At 49.7% G+C, this 23,674-nt stretch overlaps 1 protein-coding gene across 1 annotated transcript in view; it reads left to right on the top strand.

Annotated features, from left to right (window-relative positions):
* SLIT3 (slit guidance ligand 3) overlaps window positions 1-23,674 on the top strand; it is a 724,331-nt gene that overhangs the window by 687,738 nt on the left and 12,919 nt on the right. Inside the window, exons 30-32 of the mRNA XM_069555989.1 lie at window positions 6,930-7,067; window positions 8,543-8,783; window positions 10,757-10,887. Of these exons, the coding sequence (XP_069412090.1) occupies window positions 6,930-7,067; window positions 8,543-8,783; window positions 10,757-10,887 (510 nt within the window). The remainder of the gene's footprint in view (window positions 1-6,929; window positions 7,068-8,542; window positions 8,784-10,756; window positions 10,888-23,674) is intronic.

Here is a 23,674-nt window from a genome sequence, read left to right as displayed (position 1 = left end):
ACACTTCAGTTTTATGTATTTATTTATTTTAACACCAAAAGCGGCTAGTTAACAATGTTGTGATAGTTCCGGGTGAACAGTGAAGGGACTCAGTCATACCTGCACGCGTATCCGTTCTCCCCCGAATCCCCCTCCCATCTAGGCTGACACAGAGCCGTGAGCAGAGTTCCGTGTGATCTACAACAGGCCCTTGTTGGTTATCCTTTGTAAATACAGCCTATTTATTCCCAAAGTCCTTAACTGTCCCTTCCCCGTGACAACCACGAGTTCGTTTTCTAAGTCTGTGAGTCTCTGTTTTATAAGTTCACTTGCATCATTTCTTTTTAGATTCCACATATAACAGATGGCATATGATATTTATCCTTCTCTGACTGACTTCACTCAGTCTGACACTCTCTAGGTCTATCTGTGTTGCAGCAAATAGCCTTACGTCTCTCTTTTTAACGGCTGAGTAACATTCCAAGGCATATGTAACACGTCGTCTTTATCCATTCCTCTGCCGGTGGCCTTGTAGCTTGTTTCCATGTCTTGGCTGTTGTAAACAGTGCTGCGGTCAGCACTGGGCTGCATGCTTCTTTTAGGGCCAGCTCTCTGGATGTAGGCCCAGGAGTGGGATTCCAGGTTCATACGGTAGCTCTATTTTTAATTTTTTACAGACCCTTCATACTGTTCTCCATAGGGACTATACCAGTCTGCATTCCAGCTAGCATTGCAAGAGGGTTCCCTTCTCTTCACATCACCTCCAGCATTTATTGTTTGTGGATTTCTTGATGTTAGCCAGTCTGACTGGTGTGAGGTGATATATTATAGTTTTGATTTGCATTCCTCTAATAACTAGTGATGTTGAACATCTTTTCATGTGCCTATGGACACGTGTCTCCTCTTTAGAGAAATGTCTTTTCAGGTCTTTTGCCCAGTTTTTGAGTGGGTTGTTTTGTTTTGATGCTATTAAGTATCGTAAGCTGTTTGTAAATTTTAGAGACCAGTCCCTTCTCAGTCGCGTCATTTGCAAGTATTTTCTCCCAATCTGTGTGTTGTCTTTTTGTTTTGTTTATTGTTTCCTTTTCTGTACAAAAGCTTTTGAGGCTCAGTCGGTCCCGTTTATTCTTGCTTTTATTTCCATTATTCTGGGAAATGAAAGCGACGTGGCTGTCGCCACATCTTTTCTTCCAGAGCTAGTGCAGTGGAGCCACCCCACAGAGGAAGCAGAGGCCGCAGGGCATCTGGTGCCACTCCCCAGATGCAGCCCTCCCTGCCCGCTGGCTCCAGCAGGTCCGCCGGCTCCTGTGCCTGCGCGTGGTGGGGGCGGGGCGGGGAGGAGGCGGGCTGTGGGCCCGGAGACGTGGCCGCTGGGGCGGTGTCTCCAGGGGAGCAGGGGCACGCTCAGGCTGTTCTAAGGGTACACAAGAGGCCGCCTCGGGAGGAGCCTGCAGACCAAAGGCGCCCTGGGGCCTCACTCCTGGGCACTGTCCCCACCTCCTCCCTCCACTCTCCTCCGCGAGAGTGTGCCGGCGCCTCTCCTCGTGAGAGTGTGCCGGCGCCTCTCCTGCAGGAGGTCCTCCGTGAGAGTGTGCCGGCGCCTCTCCTGCAGAAGGTCCTCCGCGAGAGTGTGCCGGCGCCTCTCCTGCAGGAGGTCCCGGGACCTTCAGGTCTTGGGATTTTCCGATACTGGGAGGGACATCTCAGAACCCTTTGGTCAAGAGCACTCTCCTCTCCCTGAAAGCTCCTTTCCACACACCTGCCTCCCCTCCTTCCCAGTAGGCTCTGTCTGCAGTGAGTGGGGAAAGTGGGGTCCTCTAACACCAAGGAATCAGGGTCGGGGGATCTGACAGACACCATATCAGCTGTGGGGGAACCCCAGACCAGCCCTCAGCAAAGACACCCAACGTGACCCTCACAGCCACCTGCAGAGATGAGGGATGTGGGTCTGGAGCGCGATGCCTGTGCTTACGAGCCTTGAAGGAGAATTCTGACCAGCCTGTCATCCAGTGGCATCTCCAGCCACGTCAGGACACAAGCTGAGACTGCGGTCTAGATGTCCCCAGGAGCTGTCATCACTCAGAGTCTGTTCAGCTCTCAACCACGTGGCAGAGAGTTCTCAGACCTGGGGGTGTTGAGACTCTGATTCTGTACTGCAAGCTCAGGACTTCATGCAAACCCATGATCTTAGAAAGCCCCCGACATCATGGGATCACAGGGTCTTAGAACTGTGGACTCTTAGATTCACGGATTCTCCGAAACTTGAACTTGTAAACTCTTAGAATCCTAGAATGTAAGAACGATGGGTTCCAGTTGCTGTCCCCCCGCCAACCCACTGCAGTCCCCAAATCCTCACTGTGGTGAGGGCTGGTGGGTAGTATAGGAGGTTTCTTATTTCCTCCACCCGAGGCTCTTGCCATGGACCTGGGGAGGGAAATTTGACACCACACAGAGGTTTAGAAAAGAAGGAGTTCCTGGGGCCCTAGATTCAGGCCCTGGGTGCTGCTGGCGTTCTGAGGAGCGGGGAAGAACCTCCTGGAGTAGAGAGGGAAGCCCTCTACTCTAGGAGGTGAGACTTGAGGTGACCACCAAAGGGTGGGCGGCATTGGGATGGGCTGAGAGGAGCAGGCCCCTGCAGGCGGAGCAGCGTCTATGGTAAGTAAGGGTGGCCGAGGGCCATGAGCAGGTGTGCTGGTGTTTCCTTTTCTGTCTGGACATATGCAGCCTAGAGCCCGGGGCCAGGAGAAATGTTAAGAGGAGTGCAGGGCTCTGGCCTCAGAGGGAACAGAGCAAGCTGAGGTCCTTCAGGTCCGCCTTGCCGACTCTATCCCCTGGGAGACGTGCCAGGTAGGCTCTCAGGTAACCAGGTACCTAAGTGTGAGGAAGAGCAAGAGATGCCTCTGCTGCCTGCCCCGCTTCTCCCACTCCAGTATCGGACTTCAGACCAGGGCTGCTCTTTAACTGAGGGGCGAGCAAAGGGCTGGGAGGAGAGGCTTAAAGCACAGACTTGAACCCAAAGCTGCGGCGGCTGGACTGACCGGCAGAGTGCTTTGGGTATGCCTAGGAAGGGGAAGTGGTGGTCGCTGAGCTAGGAAGACTGGGTAGAATATCCATGGACAGAAGGAGATGAGTGGTGTTCCCGGCCAAGTGGACAACGGGCTCAGAGAAGGCTGGCTTCGATGAGCTCAGCGAGCGTGGAGACTGGTCAGAAGTGGTCCAGGGCGCTGGGCTGGGGTTGGGCAACAGGCTCAGAGGAGGCTGGCTTCGATGAGCACAGCGAGCGTGGAGACTGGTCAGAAGTGGTCCAGGGCGCTGGGCTGGGGTTGGGCAACAGGCTCAGAGGAAGCTGGCTTCGATGAGCACAGTGAGCGTGGAGACTGGTCAGAAGTGGTCCAGGGCGCTGGGCTGGGGTTGGGGTGCTAGGGAGTTAGGACCACAGATCTTGATTCTCTGCTCCCTGTCTCTGGAAACTCTACTGTAACCAAGACCTCCTTGAGTTCAAGGACAAAATAGGATAGAAAGAAACCAGTCTAGCTTTCAAAATCTTGAGATAATATATTTATGCACATTGTCTCTTAGAATCTTGATGAAGTCTACAGGCCAACTCAATAATGTTGATTTTTTTTTTAATTAAGATGCGTTTAAATCAAAAGCCCCTCCCAGTGCAACATTTTTCACTTTATCCCACAACGCTCCCCCCCACCCCCCTCCCACCATCACTGCAATGGCTCACATCCCCGGCGGGCCACAGGGACATGAACAAGAGAGACGTGCAGTCCCTGCAGCCTTTGCCCAAGTGTGAAGGTGTTTGTCCTTGGGGATGTCCTTGTATGCTGTTCTAATGAGGCCTCAACTCAACAAAGCAGATCGGACTATATCAGTGTCTGTGACGTGAACACTGAAATGATAACATGCTGAAGGCCTGAAAGTGACTGCCAGCACACACTGAAACGACAGAACCGGAAGCAGAGGGCAGTGGGCAGCACTCCCTCTCTGTCAGGCGCTGTGTATTCCCGCGTTTCACACTCGGCACCCTTAGGCTGTAGAAACTGTCACCACTCCCTGTGTGGGCTGACGCACGGTGAGGTGGAGCAAGCGGCCGACGTGTGCGTGGAAGGGGATGAGAGCTGACCCAGGTCTCACTGATTCCTCAGCTTAGTCCGGAGATTCCTGATGTCCTGAAACCAAGGATGTCACTTGGTTACTCCTCTTTGTCCAGAATCAGTAAGTTAAATGCATATCAAAATGGCATAAACCTTATGCTTTAGAAAAAAGATAAAGGCAAAACATGTGAAAACAGGGAATGCGGGCTATCCCACCAGTTGCTGGTCTTTAGCCAATAAAGAAATGTTGTAGGGATCCTCGTCATTAGAGATGAGGTCCATGAACCAGCAGCATCAGCATCCCATGGGAGCTTATTGGGAATGCTCATTCCCAGGCCCCCACCCAGACTCCCTGAATCAGAAGCTGTACTTTTACAAGACTCCTGGGGGTTTTGTTTAGGAAGCACATGTGTAGAGAGGGCTGTAGCATTGGAAAGAAAAGAAGGCCGTAAACATACCTGCCTCCAGACCTCTTCTGCTTCATCTCCAAGGGAGCGTGGCTTCCGTCATTCCTCCTGAAGACGTCAGCAGCCTTGAACTCCGTGCTTACTAGGCTGGTCTCGCCCCTGTGAGTAGTGAGTAGCTGTTGTTGCCTCGGGGGAAGCGCATACAGCTTGAGTTGCTCTGCAGGTACTTAGGAGTCAGGAGACACAGGCAGGTGTACCTACCGGGCCAGGTGGAACCCCCCAGAGGCCTGGCCTGCAGCGTATGCAGCATGTACTCCCACAGAGTCGTCCCCAGGGTGTCGCTTTCAAAGACTGGAATGAGGTGGGGGCAAAGTGGTGAAAGTTTGCACTTGCTGGTGCAGCGGGAGGTCATGTGTTTCAAATCTGTCCGTCATATAAGTCAAGGTGAATAGTCAGATCTTAGCGATTTCACAGCTTTGGGGTACAGGCCCAGTAAATCCTCAAATTCTAGAACTTGCCAGCCTCCAGGGACACCCAGGCCCCCTGAGTATCGTGCCTTACCACGAACCCACAGCACGCAGCAACCCAAGCAGGATCTACTTGCGATTCCAGCCCACTTCTCTCCATCCTAGAGGGGGCGGAGCACGGACAGTGGGGAGGGAGGACCATCCCTTGTCCTGATGCTTCCCCAGTTGGGCACCTTCATCATGTCAGTGTTCCAAGATCTCACTTCCTGCCTCGCCACCTATTGCGCACCTTCCCCTGTGCCAGCTTCCTCCGCTGACGTACACAGGCTGTGTCTATTTTTCATAGTCTGCCCAGTAACATTGAGCCAGAGACCCCAGAGAGGTGTGCAGGCTCAAGGCCCTGCAGGAGGGAGAGGAGCTAGGAAGGATCTGTGTTCATAAGTGCCTGTGTGTGTGTTTGAGCCCCTGTGAGTAAGGTGGTACCTGTGGACTCTCTCTTGCTGGGACTTTGACACATTGTCACCTCAGACAGAGGAGCCCAGAGATGCATGTTTCTGGCCCACCTTCAGGGAGACTGGCCATAGCAGCCGCCTCTGGCCAGGCTGAAGCCTGGGCCTGCAGGGACATGGAGCTGCCGACACGGCGCTCCTCTGGGAGAAGCGGGGCAGGCCCGCAAGGCCTGGGTTGAACCACAGCTCGCTACTCTCCCCTGGAGACCAGAGGCATCTATCGAAGGCAAAGGGATTCACCCTTCTCTTTTTTTTTTCCCAGCTTAGTGTTGTTTTTTCTTTCCTTTCTTTCTTTCCTTTTTTGAGTATAATTGCTTTACAATGTTGTGTTAGTTTCTGCTTTCACTTTCCTCCCTCCCACCCCTCCTAATCCCACCCCTCTGAGTCATCACAGAGTAGCAAGCTGAGCTCCCGTGCCGCCGGCAGCTGCCCGCCAGCGTCGGCCTCACACCCGGCAGTGCGTGCCTGTCAGTGCTCCTCTCCCAGTGCACCCTACCCCGCCGTGTCCACACGTCTACGCCTTCATTCTGGCCCCTTTTCTAGATTCAGATAAGTTCATCTTCACCCTTTTTCTAGATTCTACATACACACATTATAATGTTTTTCTCCTACTTCACTCTTTATGACAGACTCTAGGTCCATTCCCATCTCCCCAGATGACCCCATTTCATCCCTCTTTATGGCTGAGTGACATTTCATTGTATATACGTACCACGTCTTCTCTATCCCCGATCTTGTATCAGCCTGAATCTCTGGGGGAGACAATCAGTAAACAATAGAGCAGAATCAAAGGAAGTGCCATAGCATCATTTCTTCACCGCGCTTGCCAGCTCCTTCTGCGCATCACACTTCATTCAGCGTGGATCTAGTGCCCCGCGCAGAGTGGATCGCTTAGCTTCTTAAGCCACCGTAAGAGGTGAAGGCACTGATTGTCAGCCACAGTTAAGGACGGAGACGCTGAAACAGGCACCGAGTAGCAGGCACGTGGAGAGCAGCATCTGACACACGCGCGCGTGAACGAAACATCCTTACGCTGGGGGGCCTCAGGGAAGTCCAGTCCTCCCTGCCAGAGCCCAGGTCTCCTCCTGATCCTGGAGGGAACAGACCCTCCCTCACTGGGTGCCGAGAGACCTCAGCAAGGTGCTCTGTGAGAGGTGCGCGAAGGAGGGCTGAGCTGAATACCAGTTCTATGTAGACAGTGGAAGATCCGAGCCAAAACCTGTCTGACCACAACATGAGCCCCTCAGCCAGCTCCTGACAGGTTTTGACTGGGATCTACCACTGTCTTCATAAAACTAGTTTCTACGGTGCCCCACGTAAACCAGGCAGACACCGACTCGCAGGCTGTGGGCCAGGCTCTGGGGAGCTCGCGGGGGCTGAGGGGCCTCGAGGACAAATGGAGATTGAGGAGAGGCTGCCTGGAAGCTGGCCGGCCTGAAGCAGCCACGCTCTGACGTGTTGCAGGTGCGAATGTCTCCCTGGCTACAGCGGGAAGCTCTGCGAGGTGGACGATGACGACTGCGCCGCCCACCGGTGCCGCCACGGGGCCCAGTGTGTGGACGCGGTCAATGGCTACACGTGCGTCTGCCCCCAGGGCTTCAGGTAGGGCTGAGGGGCTGCCGGGCAGGCGGCAGAGGGTGGGGGGCTGGGGGGCCCAGGCGACCCTAGCTCTGCATCTCCATGGTGGCTTTATCTCCCAAACCTTCCTCATGCCCTCCGAATCCCAGAGCAGACATTGTTAACCCCGTGTTGTAGATGGAAAAAGGAGGTACCCAGGGCAACCCCATGGCAGCTGGACTTAGGGTCACGTTTGGGCATGATTCTGTGTAATGAAAGATGATACCATTTTGGAGCCCAGCTTGCAGGGTGGAGGTAGCCACATGGCCGCGCCGGCAGGATCTTCTTTCTAGGCTGGAGAATAAACCATCATGGATTCCCTAGTGGCAGGAAAGTGGAGGTGGGTGGGAGGATTTGGGGCCGTCACTGAAGCCGGGCGAGAAAAGGGAGACGGGAGGCGCTGGCCAGGTGGTCAGGTGCCTGTGGGGTATATGGGCGGAGTGTTGGGTGTCAGCTCCAGCTCCCACACTGACCAGAAGGGAAGCGCACAGGGCGTCCCGGAGGGGAGGCCAGGGACCGCAGTCAAGGGGAACAGCCTGGGGGGGGCGTGTTCTGTATACATGTCAGGTCTCCTGGAAGCAGAGAGCCAACTCTGCAGACGAGCCCTGGTCACGGACTGGGAACATGAGCCTGGAAGGAGCCGTGAGTTCTCAACGTGGTTGGTTCCAAAGGCTGACTGAGGCTGTTTGCAAGCAAGGTTTATGAAAACATAAGTTTCAGGGCCCCACCTCAGGGCTATGAAATTAGAATCACGGGTGGGGAAAAGGAGCTGGAAACCCACACTTTAAGAAAAAATGTTTTTAATTGTGGCAAAATGCACATAACACAAAATTTACCGTCTTAACCATTTTTAAATGTACAGGAAGTACACTCATATTGTTGGGCAACCATCACAGCCACCCGTCTCCAGAAATTTTTTATTTCACCAGCTGAAACTGCCCCTCTCAATCCCCCTTCTCTAGCCCCTGCAGTCACCTCTCCACTTTCTGTTTCCATGAGTTTGACCACCCTGAGTGCCTCGTATGAGTGGAACCAGGCAGTGTTTGTCTTGTTGTAACTGCTGCTTTGGCTCAGTGCCATCTCAAGGTCCATCCGGACAGCCGCATGTGTCAGCACACCCTTCCTTTCCAAGGCTGAATAGTGTCCATAGTGTGTTCATGCCACGCGGCTTATCACTCATTCGTGGCTGGAAGAGAATCTGCACCTGTACACGTGTATCGCAGGTGATTCTGATGACACAGACACGGAGGACCTGCACTCTAGCCCAACTGCATTATTTTAAAAGTGGGAATCTGTGGCCTAGAGAGGAGCTGGCCTCCCGCCGTCACTGGCAGGGCTGGAACCAGTCCCCTTCCCTTTCATGCCACCCTCTCCCCAGGCAGCTGTTTGGCCTGAATGACCTGGTGTCTCCTCTCACCTTCCGCTGTCCTCTCTCCCCGCCGTCCTCTCTGCCCTCCCAGTGGGCTCCACTGTGAGCACCCCCCGCCCATGGTCCTGCTGCAGACCAGCCCCTGTGACCAGTACGAGTGCCAGAATGGGGCCCAGTGCATTGTGGTGCAGCAGGAGCCCACCTGCCGCTGCCCCCCGGGCTTCGTCGGCCCCAGGTGCGAGAAGCTCATCACCGTCAACTTCGTGGGCAAGGACTCCTACGTGGAACTGGCCTCAGCCAAGGTCCGGCCCCAGGCCAACATCTCTCTGCAGGTGCGCCCCCGCCCCAGCTGAGCCCTTGGAAGGACCCTGACATGCTGCTGAGCTCTGACTGTTCTGCAAACAGCTGGGGTGGGGGGTCCTGGCCAACTCCATGCAGAGGCTTCTACAGACAGCTCCTGACTCCTCTAAGGAACAGTCATTCAACTACTACATGCCAAGCAGGCAGTGGGGATTCAGTGGGGGATAAGACAGCCAAGCCCCTTGCCCAGGGCAGGAGAACAAGAAAATGGTCAATGGTAACCCTTAGTGATGTGGGAGAATGCATGCCCGGAAGAATCAGGGAAGGCGTCCCAGAGGCAGTGATAACTAAGCTGAGGTCTGAAGGATGAGTAGAAGCTGGCGTGGAGAAGGGTGGAAGGGCTGATAGTGCAGGGTGAAGAGGGGGTGCGTTCGAGCCTGGGAGATCAGCGTGTGCAAAGGCCCAGAGGCAGGAGGGAGCAGGGCATCTTTCAGGGAGCAGGAAACTGTTCGGTGTGAACCAGATTCTTTTCTGTCAGGCTCCTTAACCTGTGGATCTGAGTAGTTCTTCCAAACCACATTTCCGGAAGCTCTCAGTGCTGTTGGGGGCAGAGGGGAAGGCAAGGGATACGATACAGAGAGACCCAGATGGCACTCGTGGTAAAAAATTCACCTGCCAGTGCAGGAAATGTAAGAGACATGGGCTTGATCCCTCGGTTGGGAAGATCCCCTGAGGAGAAAGGGCGTGATAACCCACTCCAGCATTCTTGCCTGGAGAATCCAATGGACGGAGGAGCCTGGCGGGCTACCGTCCACAGGGTCACAAAGAGTCAGACACGACTGACTGACTGACCGTGCACACACGAGACACAGAGCAGGACCCTGCCTATAGAGCAGGCTTGGTGAGCAGTGGGTAACCCAGAGGCACAGCTAGAGGGTGCAGGCCAGTCAGCAGCCCTGCCACGTGGCATCCACTGAGGCCCCTTCTTCCTTCTGGCTATGGCTACACTAGCCTGGGGTTAAGCTTATGGAGAAAAACATTCATTCAGCAAAGATTCACTGGCCATCTGTACCTGCCAGGTACCATTCTAGAGACTGGGGCTGCAGAGGTGCACAAATGTTCCCGTGGCCTCGCCTCGTGGAGCCTCCAGTCCATAAGCAGGCCTCTGAGATGGGCCTGGACCACTGGCACAAACAGGAAAGAAGCTCTGGTTGCCATCATCCCTTGTCCCGGGTCACTTCATTGCCCTTCTGCCTTCCTCCCTTAGTCCTACTCACCCAGAGACCCAAGTGTTACATCCCAACTAACCAGGCCCCGGGCCCCAGACACCCCAGTGTTCTATCCAACCAGCTGCCCCGCACCCCCTCTCTCCACTGCCCCTGTGCCCGGCAGTGGGTGCTGACAGGCTGTCCGAGAGCCCAGCCCTGAGCCCAGTGCCTGGCGAACATGCCCTCTGAGCAGCGGCTTCTGAAACCAGTGCTTCTCAGCCTTGGCAACACATTAGAATCTCCCGGGGCACCTTATCTTTGCCTGGGTCTCACCTCTAGATATTTATATGTAATTGATTTGGGGTGAAGCCCAGACTCTGGTGTTTTAAAAAATTCGTGAGTTCATAGTCAACACTGAATTAAATAGTAGTGGTTAGTCTTTTGTTTATAATTATTACTATATACAATGAGATGAAGGCCCCGAGAGGCTAGGTCAGAGCTCATGGTTCCTGGCATTTTTATATATGTGTTCACTTACACACACACACACAACATAAAAACATAGCCACACATATTGAATACCCATAAGTATTTGGAATTGCTCGATCAGCATTTGCTTGAGTATTAAGCATAGGCCTTTCTTATGGAAATATATAGACTAGCCGGAAGAGGAAGCAAGGCCATGAATTCAGACCCAGGGTTCGCTCAGGAAATGCCACCTGGAAGCGGGCTCTGGGAGGTGGGGGGGGGGGGGGGGCGGGCCTCAGGGCAGCCCTGACTCTCGTGCCTCCCTCCAGGTGGCCACGGACAAGGACAATGGCATCCTTCTCTACAAGGGGGACAATGACCCCCTGGCGCTGGAGCTGTACCAGGGCCACGTGAGGCTCGTCTACGACAGCCTGAGCTCCCCGCCGACCACCGTGTACAGGTGAGGACCATGCTCCCCCCCCCTCCCGCTGCACAAGCGCCCCCACCCCAGCACCTTCCCGCCTGCATCCAGTGCTGCGAGAAGCTGCTGGCAGCTCTGGTTCTGCTTCTCCCCCCTTCCCACCCCCAACACACACACACACACAGTCACAGAGTGGCGGGTGGGAGCAAGAGAGGCGGTCTCGGAGGAAGGGAGGGATGCAGACCCGCGGGGAGATGACACCTCATTACCATAAGATGAATGGCCAGCTGGCTCCTGGGCAGGAGCCTCTGCTCCAGTGGAGACGAGGCTGCTTAATGAGATGCCCTTTTAAAAATGTCATCCCAATCTTTGATTAGTTTAAGAAAGAAAACAGGGGGAGATGAGCTTGGAACTCAAGGGGAAGAAATTCCAGAGCATGGAGAGAGCAGGACTTTTCCTTAAGTGACTTTCAGACTGTTCTAAAGGACAGTATTTCCTAAACTTCAGTCTTTCCAACCATCACCCTGATTTTTACATTATCTGTATGTTAGCTGGGCTATTACTTAATGCCCTCCCTTACATCAGCTTTAAATCTGCTCACTTCATCCTGAGTTAATAACATCTGTGAAATTACAGCTCTATTAGTTTGCCATGCTATAATTTTTTGCCTCAGTCAAATGAATTCTCAACTAGGAACATTTAAAAATTATTTTAGTTATAAATACTTTTATAATACTATAAAAGGAATTACTCAAACAAGACATGTTTGTCTGTGTTACACTTAAAATCACATAAAACCTCCCCGTGGAAGGAGAGCCATTCCTTGGGGAAAGCGCAGGATGTGAGAGCAAACCGCCATCCAGAGGCCAGCCCTTCCCCTCTAGAAGCAAGAGCACGTCTGGTCGCGATGACTGAAGGGCAACGTTTTTCCCAGTAACTAAATCCTTTCTTCAATCAAAACTTTACGTGGAATTCAATCATGCTAAACACACAGGAGCACAGCCACCCTGCAGAGCTGGAGGGGGCAGTCTCCTCCTTCACACACACCCTCACGGAGGCCCCCAGCACGCCTCCCACTAATCCCAGTTGAAAACCATTGGCACAAACCAGTGGTTCTTTTTAAAAACTCATGTGTGTGCCTGGCTTCGTAGGTCTCGGTTGTGGCGTGTGGGATCTTCGCTGTGCCAGGTGGGATATTTCGTTCCGGCGCCTGTGCTCAGCAGCTGCAGAGCTGGGGCTTTGTTGCCCCATGACATGTGGGATCATAGTCCCCCAACCAGGGATCGAACCTGTGTCCCTCACGTTGCAAGGCGGATTTTTTCTTCTAAGATTTATTTATTTGCTTTTATTTTTGGTTACGCTGCATCCTTGTTGCTACGCACAGGCTTTCCCTGTCGCAGAGAGCGGGGACTTCTCTTGTGGAGCACAGCCTCTAGGCCTGTGGGCTTCAGTAATCGGGGCCTGTGGGCTCCACAGTGCGGGCTCAGGGGCCATGGTGCACTGGAGGAGTTGTTCTGCGGCATGTGGGATCTTCCTGGACCCAGGATTGAACCCGTGTCTGTGCACTAGTAAGGCAGATTCTTAACCACTGGACCACCACCAGGGAAGTCCCAAAGCAGTTGTTCTTGAGGTAAAGTCCCAGAGCAGCTGCAGAGCTGCAAGCTTGTTAGAAACGCACATTTTCAGACCCCACCCTGGACCTGCCGACCCAAGCCTGAAGCTCTCTGGGGTCCCACCCAGCCACCAGCTTTAAGGAACCTGTAGGAGATTCTGAGAAGTGCCTGCTTACCCGCGAAGGGGAAAGCGCAGGATGTAAGAGCAAACCCCCATCCAGAGGCCAGCCTGGAGGAGGAGCCATTTGCAGTGGGTCCTGAAGAATATGTGTGAGCAGGGAAAGCGGTGGGCCAGAAGGCTGGGAGAACAGCAGCCACCAGCCCGAGGGACCATGAAAAGGCAGTGGCCATGGAGTCACAGCAGAGAGGGTGGCTGGAGAGAAGACCAGGCAGGTTTGGCCAGCAGATTCAGTGAGTGTCCCAGTGGCCTCGGAGTTCCCTGGAGCCAGGGCCTGCTACCCTCTGTGTTCCTGGGGCCAGTGACCAAGCCTGCAGCGTCAGACACGCCCAGGTTCGGCTGAGCTCTCCCATGTCTCGCGCGGTATTCTCCCGTGGGCTGTGGATGGCAGCACTGTATCCCTCCAGGTGTGTTTCTGGGGGCCTGTACGTGGGCAGGGCAAGGACAGAAGCTGACAGGCAGACTGTGGAGCGGCTGGGCTGGGCCAAAGCTTAGGGACTCCCCTGCCCTTCCCACACTGAGGTCAGCTGCTGGTTTGGTCAAGGGGTGTGCTGTTGAGACAAATGTTGGAATACTCTGCTGGTGTCTTAGTCAGGGCAGCAGGAATGAATCAGGAACCCATAGAATGGCTACTCCCTTGTCAGGGAGTCAGGTGAGAGTTGGCAGGTGGCCCTTGGGAGACCCCAGGGCCCTTTCCTTACCTCTGGGAGGAACCAAGTACAGGATGTCCCCGCCAGGATCCTCATGCCAATTCTGATGACATATTTTGTGCCCTTCAACCCCCAATCCTAAAGGCCCAAGTCTCTAAGAATCTCGTATTAAAAAATAGTTTTGCTGGAACTCCCCCGGCAGTCCAGTGGTTAAGACTCCACGCTTCCCGTGCAAGGGACATAGCTTTGATTCCTGGTCAGGGATCTAAGATCCCATACCCCATGAGGTGTGGCCAGAGCACAAGTGGTTTTGCTTCCAGATACTTTTCTCCAGGTAGCCCTGGTTTTGCCCCAGTGGTGCATGCTCTTACTCACTCAGGAACATCTCTCACTGTTACTGAATCAGGCCTGACTGATTCAACTCAAGAGAAAGGCAAATGTTGATAGAAACGGAAGCTGCTTTTAATCAGAATGCTGGCAATCTGGGGAGATGGTGGACTCAGTGTCCCCCAGAACCACCTCCGAAGATTCTGTACTGCCATGAAAGCTTTTAAAGAGGAAAGAGAAGAAGTCTGAGTTGATCACTGAGACAGGGAGTCAGAGTCGTCACCTGTCCCACTCTGTGCAGACCTGTCAACTTCTTGAGACTCTTCTCTAGACGCTGCCTTGCTCACAGGGTTGGTCTCTGAGATGACTGAAGGGGAAGCTGGGGAAGAGATCTGGTCATCTGTTAATTACCTACTCATTTGTTCTACTTTGATCTATGGAAAGAACTAACAGATGGGGCAAAGTATTGTGTAATCCAGAGATCTGAGTAGAGATGTGTGGAGCGTGGGGGTGCCTGATGTAAGGTTAGTGAAACGACACAAGAGCCTCCTGCAGGGAGTTCTTTCCTGCCAAAAGCTGCTTACAGTACTTCGCCTTGGACCTGTGCTAGGGGTTGGAGCTAGTGTTCAGAAGAACACAGTCCAGGGAGGAAGGCAAATGTGTAAATAAGCAAGTGTTGCAGGAGCAGGATAAAAGAGGTCTCACAGGGGATTCCAGTGCCTGCTGTAGGGACAATGAAGAAGGAACAGACAGTTGATTCTGCTTAGAGAACCAGGGAAGGCTCCCTGGAGGAGGAGGTGATGTCTGAGCTGAGACATGAGCTATGGCTGATGAGTGTTGCCACAGGCTGAGAAACGAGGAGACTCTGGGGAAGGAGACCCCATCCATATGCATGGAAGCCAGGCTGGGAGGAGCCTGAACAGCAGCTGATGGAACCGGGAAGCCATACCAGCCTCAGAAAGATCTCCTCCCCCGAGTCACAGCAGTAAACTCTGACCTGCTCAGCCTCAGAGCCAGGGCCCAAGTTGCTTGAATTGTGTCCCAACTCTTTGCAACCCCATGGGCTGCAGCCTACCAGACAAACCACAGGTGATCTGATCGGGGAGGGCCAGCTGCAGACCACATTAGGGAAGAACAGGCCCGGAGCAGCTGTATTCTGTGCAGGTTCCCAGCTGAGGTTGCAAGTAGCGAGATTCTGTTCCAGGCCCAGATATAAAATACCCAATCCAGAAAAACCCACCCAAGTCCTCCCTGCCCCAGAATGGAGGCAGACTGCGCTATTCCTGTTTTAAGATTTGTCTGAGGAGCAAACTCACCTGCATACAAGGTCCACGGGACCTAGTCAGGTGACAGACTCGGGGGAAGCGGGTCCCAGCAGGGAGTGTTGGAGACCCTGGTAGCCAGGAGGGCACAGTGCCAACAGAGACAGCTGTGTGGGCAGGCAGAGTCTCAGAGTGAGTTAGTGAAGTCGCTCAGTCGTGTCTTTGCGACCCCGTGGACTGCACCAGGCTCCTCCATCCATGGGATTCTCCAGGCAAGAATACTGGAGTGGGTTGCCATTTCCTTCTCCAGGGGATCTTCCCGACCCAGGGATCGAACCCAGCTCTCCCACATTGCAGGCAGACGCTTTAACCTCTCAGCCACCAGGGAAGCCCCAGAGTCTCAAAAGAAGCTAGCAATTCAGGGTTCCACGGAATTCAAAGTTCAAAACAGCGCCTGAGATCCCTCTTTGGTGACCAGTGCATGCTCCCTCCAGTCTTAATTGCCGCAGACCCATCCACTGCCAAGTCTTTGTCTCATCCAGTGCTCACCTCAGGCCCCAGGCGAGCGCCATCACCCCTGTTTTAGAGCTAAGAACTCTGATGCTCAGACAACACCTTGGCCCAGAGGCCAGTAAGTGGCAGAGCTGGGACTCGAAGCCAAACCAGCCTCCTATCAGAACCCCCTCTCCAACGTGCTAGGGAGAAAGGTGGGCCAAGAGACAGCATGTGGTCACGGTCTGATGGTCTGGGAGCCTAGGGTTGCTACAGCGCAGGCGGAGGTCTCAGGCTGCTGCCCAGCTGGAGTCCCAGGAACTCTTTGTGAGGCTCTGTCGCCACCTAGTGGCCATGCCTCAGCATCCGGGTGCGTGCTTCCAGCACAGGAGAGGGATGACGGTTCACCCACTGTGGTGTGCGGTCCTGTGCCTTGGGAACTTGGATTTGAGTCCTTCTTCCACCACCCACACTTTAAGATTTCAGTCTCGACGCCTTCGATCTCTGAGCCCTAGGTCTCACTTCCAAAGTGCAGAAAAATTGTACATCCCATGTACAACTGTTAGGATTAAATGAGACAATGCAAGTGCTTTAGCATAGTTAACCACTCAACACAAGCTTTCTCCTCGTCCACCCCTCTCCCCTGCAACAGCTGTTACTAAAAGGAGAGAGCGCTACGGGCCACTCTTTGCCAACACAAGTTCTCATGCCAGTCCCAGACAGGAACCCCCCAGCCTGGCTCTGATGCGGCCCGGGCTTCCCACCTCCTACTCCGTGCTGCTTCACTGGGCTTGGTGGATAATGAGGAAGACTGTCAGAGCCCCTTTCTCCTCTGAAATTCCTAAATATGTGACCAGGAAACTACTCACTGGGCCTTGGAACCATGGTAGGATTGTCTCTTCTAGAGCTCACAGCACGTTGATTGGGGTTTGGCTTTGTTTTTCTCCAGCTTTTTCTCATCTTTTGCAGCAGCAGAGCCATTTTTCCCATCTGTGTTTTACTTCAAAGTCCATGATTTAAAAAAGAAAAGTAGAAATGGGACCATTGTGAGTCACAGTTCAATTCAGTCGCTCAGTCGTGTCCAACTCTTTGCGACCCCATGAATCGCAGCACGCCAGGCCTCCCTGTCCATCACCATCTCCCGGAGGTCACTCAGACTCACGTCCATCGAGTCAGTGATGCCATCCAGCCATCTCATCCTCTGTTGTCCCCTTCTTCTCCTGCCCCCAATCTCTCCCAGCATCAGTCTTTTCCAGTGAGTCAACTCTTCGCATCAGGTGGCCAAAGTACTGGAGTCTCACAAGGTGGTGCCAAAAAATCAGAACCTGTGGCACTGCCAGTCCCAAACCTTCAGGGACCCACTGTTTGAAAACCACCAGCTTCAGGCATTCTTTCCAGGAGACCGTGGTTAGGATGTGCAGGAAGAGGGTTGCGTATTAACCGATGAGTACCTACTGGCACAGGCAAGGTTATGGGAGGTTTTGATTTGGAGTGAATCCTTACTTTTTTTTTTTAATTGAGATATTAACGTCACATATATGTTATATAGAACATATAACATTATATTGTTTCAGGTGTACAACAGAGTGATTCGATATTTGTATGTATTGTAAAGTGATCACCACAATATGTCTAGTTAAGATTCACCACCCTACCTAGTTATAATTCTTTTAACTTTATGATGAGAAATTTTAAGGCTTACTCTCTTAGCAACTTCCAAAAATAGAATATTATTAACCATAGGCACCATGCTGTACATAGCACCCCCAGGACTTCCTTAGCTTGTGGCTGGAAGTTTGTACCTCCCGACCCACTTCCACGGTCACCCACCCGTCCCCTACCCCTGGTGACAACCAGACTTCTCTCTGGATCTGCGCGCTCCGGTTTTTTTTTTCATTTTACTTTGTTTTAGATTCCACATAAAAGTTAGGTCGTATTGTATGACCTTCTTTTTTTTAACTTCTTATTTTGTATTGGGAAGTGAAAGTGAAAGTCGCTCAGCTGTGTCCGACTCTTTGCGACCCCATAGACTATACCGTCCCTGGAATTCTCCACGCCAGAATGCTGGAGTGGGTAGCCTTTCCCTTCTCCAGGGATCTGCCCAACCCAGGGATCGAACCCAGGTCTCCCGCATTGCAGGCAGATTCTTCACCAGCTGAGCCACAAGGGAAGCCCTTTGTGTTGGGGATATAGACAATTAACAATGTTGTGATAATTTCAGGTGAATAGCGAAGGAGCTCAGCCATACATATACATGTAGCCACTTTCCCCCAAACTCCCCTCCCATCCAGGCTGCCACATAACACTGGGCAGAGTTCCATGTGCTGCACAGTTAAGTGTGTGACCTTCTTTCTCACGGCTGAATACTATTACACTGTACATATATACACCACATTTATCCATTCATCCATTGATAGACATTTAGGTTGCTCCATGTCTTGGCTACTGTAAATAACGTTGCAGTGGATCTCAGAGCATAGATATTTCACAAGAATTTTTGTTTCTTTCAGATAAATATCTCAAAGTGGACCTGCTGGATCATATGGTAGTTGTAACTATTTGAAGAACCTTTATACTGTTTTCCATAGTGACTGCACCAATTTATATTCTAATGATGCACAAGAGTTCCTTTTACTCCACATAAACACTTGTTATTTGTCTTTTTTATACTAGCCATTCCAACAAGTGTGAGGCGACATATTGTTGTGGTTGTTATTTATATTTCCCCAACAGTTAGTGATGCTGAACACCTTTTCATGTACATGTTGGACATCTGTATGAATTTTGTGGGAAACTGTTTATTCAAATTTCCTGCCCATTTTGAAATCAGATTGTTTGGGTTTTTGCTATGGAGATGTATGCATTCTTTATATATTTTAGATATTAACCCCTTATCAAATGTATGATTTACAAATATTTTCTCCCATTTCAGTAGGTTGCCTTTTCGTTGTGTTGATGATTTCCTTTGCTGCCCAGAAGCTTTTCAGCTACATGTAGTCTCGTTTATTTTTTGTTTCTTGTGCTCTTGGTGTCAAATCCAGAGAATCATCACCGAGATGATGTCAAGGAGATCCCCACCTTTGTGCTCTCCTAGGGGTTTTACGTTTCAGGTTCTATGTTCAAGCCTTTAATCCATTTTGAGTTAATCTTTGTGTATGGTGTAAGGTAGTGGTGCGGTTTCATACCTTTGTATGTGACTGCCCACTCTTCTTCGCACCGTTTGCCAAAGAGACTATCCTTTCCCCATTTTATATTGGTGGTTCCTCTTTTGGAAATTCATTGACCACGTGTGCATGAGTTTATTTCTGGACTTTCCGTTTAGTTCTGAAAGATTGTTGCCGAACCACAAAAAGATGCTGGGATTCTTGGCCTCCAGAGGAGAAGAATTCAACCTGGGGCCAGAGATGAGGCTTGATCACTCAGAGCTTTTGTGTAATAAAGTTTTATTAAAGTACAAAGGAGATAGAGAAAGCTTCTGACATAGACATCAGAAGCGGGCAGAAAGAATACCCGCCTGCTAGCTTTTAGCTGGATGTTGTATAGTTACTAGCAGTCTGTTAATGAAAGAAAGGGATGTCTTAAAACTCAGAGAATGGCACCAGGCCCCTCACCCATAAGATGTATTTTGGGATAATCTTGGCACCAGAGGAGTCATCCCAGGCCATAACATTATTGACTTGAATCTTGTAGAAAGGCAGATTACCATACAAATAGTTTCATTTACATAGATTAGGGGAACAGTGTTTGAGTATAACATACTGGTTTGTCAAGTCGGTTCTGAGCCATTAGGCGGAACTGACTTGAAGACAGAGACTGGGGTAAAAGCGTAGTACATTAGCATAGCTTAAGACAAACATTTCCATGTGAAAAACGCATTGGTTAAATCAAGATTTGGGAAAAGTTAAGTGCAGGTGGAACCAGGTGGCATTATGACAACACAGTATTTTAAGAGTCACCAAGGAAGCCCCCTAAATTTGTATAGAGAAGGGAAAAAAAAAAATTCCCTAGTTTATTTCCTCCTGCCACTTAAGAGAGAGAAAAAGACGTCTGACACTTGTGGCCTATTTCCTCCATTTGGAGACCCCTGGCCTTCCTGCCTGTTACCCTTTCAGTTCCATTTATTGATGGGTCTGTTTTTATGCCAGTATCGTACTATTTTGATTACTGTGGTTTTGTAATACAGTTTCAAATCATGAAGAGTGATGGCTCTAGCCTTTTCTTTCTCAAGATTGCTTTGGCTATTCACAGTCCTTTATGGTATCACATCAATTCAGTGACTATTTCTGTGGAAAATGCCATTGGAATTTTGGTAGAGATTGCATTGTATCTGTAGATTACTTTGGGTAGTGTGGACATTTTAACAGTGTTCTTCCAGTCCCTGAGCACTGAACATCTTTCTATTTATTTTTGTCTTCTTCAGTTTCTTTCATCAGTGTCTTACAGTTTTGAGTGTACAGATGTTTCACCTCCTTAATTATTTTTTTCCTAGGTATTTTATTCTTTTTGATGCAATATAAATGGGATTGTTTTCTTATTCCTCTTTCTTTTTTAAATTAACTTTTTATTGGCATATAGTTGGCTTACAATGTTATGTTTGTTTCTGCTTTACAACAGCCTGAGTCAGTTATAGTTATAGCCACTCTCTTTTGGATTCTGTTCCCATATAGCTCACTACAGAGTACTGTGTAGAATTTTCCATGCTGTACAGTAGATTCTTATCAGTTATCTAGTTCATGTCTAGTAGTGTTTATATGTCAGTCCCAATTTTATTGAAGTATAGTTTAATATAGTTTACACTGCTATGTTAGCTTCCAATGTACAGAAAAGTATTTACATATATACTCTTTTTCAGATTCTTGTCCCGTGTCGGTTATTACAAAAGACGGAGTATAGCTCCCTATGGTATCCAGTAGGTCCTTGTTGTTTATCTGTTTTATATATAGTAATGTGTTTATGTTAATCTCAAACTCCTGATTTATTCCACCCTCCACTTTTCCCCTTTGGTAACAGTAAGTTTGCTTCCCATGTCCGTGACTCTATTTCTGTTTTGTAAATAAGTTCATTTGTATTATTTTGTTGCTCCTACATATGAATGATATCATATGATATTTGGCTTTCTCCGATTTACTTCATTTTGTGTGATCATCTCTAGGTCCATCAATGTTGCTGCAAATGGCATTATTTCACTTTTTTTATGGCTGAGTAGTATTGTATTGTAGCATATGCGTACCATACCCCCTTTCTCTACTCATCTGTTGATGGACATTTAGGTTGTTTCATGTCTTGACTATTGTGAAGAGTGCTGCAGTGAACACTGGGGTGCAGATATCTTTTCGAAGTATGGTTTTCTCTGGATATATGCCCAGGAGTAGGATTGCAATATCATACGGTAACTCTACTTCTAGTTTTTTATGGAACTACCATACTATTCTCCATAATAGCTATACCAATTTACATCCCCACTGGCAGTGTATGAGGGTTCCCTTTTCCCCAAACTCTCTCCAGCATTTATTATTTGTAGACTTTTTGATGATGGCCGTTCTGACCAGTGTGACGTGATACCTCATTGTAGTTTTGATCTGCACTTCTCTAATAATTAGTAATGTTGGGCGTCTTTTCATGTGCCTGTTGGCCATTTGTATATCTTTTATGAAGAAATATCTGTTTAGATCTTTTTTTGGAGTGCAGTTGCTTTACAATGTTGTGTTAGTTTCTGCTGTACGATGAAGTGAATCATCTATACATATACATATCCCCTCCCTCTTGAGCCTCTCTCCCGCCCACCCCCACCCACCCCACTGAGTCATCACAGGTCCCCGAGCTGAGCTCCTTGTGCGGTACCGTAACTTCCCACTAGCTACCTGCCTTACACGTTGTACTGTATACATGTCAGCTGCTCTCCCAGTTCATCCCACCCTCCTCTCGTCCCCACATCCACCTATCTGTTTTCTACATCTGCATCTCTATTCCAGCCCTGCATATGGGTTCATCTGTACCATTCGGCTAGATTCTGTATATATGCATTAATATATGATATTTTTCCTTCTGACTTATTCACTCTGTATGACAGACTCTGAGTCCATCCACATCACTACAGATGACCTGATCTTGCTCCTTTGTATGGCTGAGTAATAGTTCATTGTGTATATGTACCACAGATTCTTTACCCCTTCATCTGTCAGTGGGCATCTAGGTGGCTGCATGTCCTGGCTACTGTAAACAGTGCTGCAGTGGATATTGGGGTACATGCATTAATCTCAAACTCCTAATTTATCCCCACCCCCTTTCCCCTTTGGTAACCATAAGTTTGTTTCCTGTGTCTGCAGATCTGTTTCTATTATATACATATATTTGTTTCATATATATGTTTTGTAATCATCATTCAAAAAGACACATTCAATTTGTTTTTCTTTTCTGATTGCTGTGACTAGGACTTCCAGAACTATGTTGAATGAAAGTGGTGAGGGTGGACTTCCCTTATCTTGTTCTGATCTTAGAGGAAATGCTTTCAGCTTTTCACTGTTGAATATGATATCAGCTGTGGGTTTGTGACACGTGCCTTTATAATACTGAGGTTGGTTCCCTCTGTGCCCACTTTCTAGAAAGCTTTTATCATAAATGGATACTGAATTTTGTCAGAAGCTTTCTATCTATTGGGATGACCATATGGTTTTTCGCCCTCAAGTTGTTAATATAGTGTATCAACTGACTTGTAGATATTAAAAAATCCTTGCATCCCTGGAATAAATCCCACTTGATCATAGTATATGATCCTTTTAAGGTATTGTTGGATTTGGTTTGCTAATATTTTCTTAAGAATTTTTTGTGTCTATGCCCATCAGTGATCTGGTTTGCTCTTTTCTTTTTTGTGATATCTTTGTCTGGTTTTGTTTTTGGGGTGATAGTGGCTTCACAAAATGAGCTTGCAAGTGCTCCTTCCTCTGCAAGTTTTTAGAATAGTTTCAGAAGGATAGGTGTTAGCTCTTCTCTAAATGTTTGATGGAATTCTCCTATGAAGCCATCTGGTCCTGGACTTTTGTTTGTTGGGAGTTTTTTTTTGAAAAGCTTTTCACTGCATGGTTTTCTCTGGTTGTAGAGAGTGGGGGCTACTCTTCTTTGCAATGTGCAAGCTTCTCATTGCAGTGGCTTCTCTTGTTGCTGAGCACAGGTTCTAGACACGTGGGCTTCAGTAGTTGTGGTGCATGGGTTTAGTCAGCAGAATGTGGGATCTTAGCTCCCTGATCAGGGATCAAACCGATGTTACCTGCATTGGGAAGCAGATTCTTAACCATTGGACCACCAGGCAAGTCCCTATTGGGAGTCTTTTAATCACAGATGCAAGTCAAGCATTTATAACTGGTATGCTCACATCTTCTTTCTCTTCCTTGTTCAGTCTTGGAAGGTTGTCCTCTCTAAGCTTCTGTCCGTCTCTTCTAGGCTGTCCGTTTATTGGCACACAGGTGCCTTAGTGGTCTCTTATGGTGTTTTGTATTTCTGCAGTGTTGGTTTTAAGTTCTTCTTTTTCATTTCTGATTTTACTGATTTAGGCCCTCTCCCTTTTTTTCTTGATGAGTTTTCCTCAGTTCAGTTCAGTTCAGTCGCTCAGTCATGTCTGACTCTTTGTGACCCCATGAATCGCAGCACGCCAGGCCTCCCTGTCCATCACCATCTCCTGGAGTTCACTCAGAGTCCGTGATGCCATCCAGCCATCTCATCCTTGGTCATCCCCTTCACCTCCTGCCCCCAAACCCTCCCAGTATCAGAGTCTTTTCCAATGAGTCAACTCTTCGCATGAGGTGGCCAAAGTACTGGAGCTTCAGCTTTAGCATCATTCCTTCCAAAAAAATCCCAGGGTTTATCTCCTTCAGAATGGACTGGTTGGATCTCCTTGCAGTCCAAGGGACTCTCAAGAGTCTTCTCCAGCACCACAGTTTAAAAGCATCAATTCTTCGACACTCAGTCTTCTTCACAGTCCAACTCTCACATCCATACATGACCGCAGGAAAAAGCATAGCCTTAACTAGACGGACCTTAGTCGGCAAAGTAATGTCTCTGCTTTTGAATATACTATCTAGGTTGGTCATAACTTTTCTTCCAAGGAGTAAGAGTCTTTTAATTTCATGGCTGCAGTCACCATCTGCAGTGATTTTGGAGCCCAAAAAAATAAAGTCTGACATTGTTTCCACTGTTTCCCCATCTATTTCCCAGGAAGTGATGGGACCAGATGCCATGATCTTACTTCTCTGAATGTTGAGCTTTAAGCCAACTTTTTCACTCTCCTCTTTCACTTTCATCAAGAGGCTT

This window comes from Ovis canadensis, chromosome 16 (genome assembly GCF_042477335.2).
Source record: "Ovis canadensis isolate MfBH-ARS-UI-01 breed Bighorn chromosome 16, ARS-UI_OviCan_v2, whole genome shotgun sequence".
Lineage (NCBI taxonomy): Eukaryota > Metazoa > Chordata > Mammalia > Artiodactyla > Bovidae > Ovis > Ovis canadensis.
Note: the sequence above shows the minus strand (reverse complement) of the source record. Positions and strands in the feature narration are given on the sequence as shown.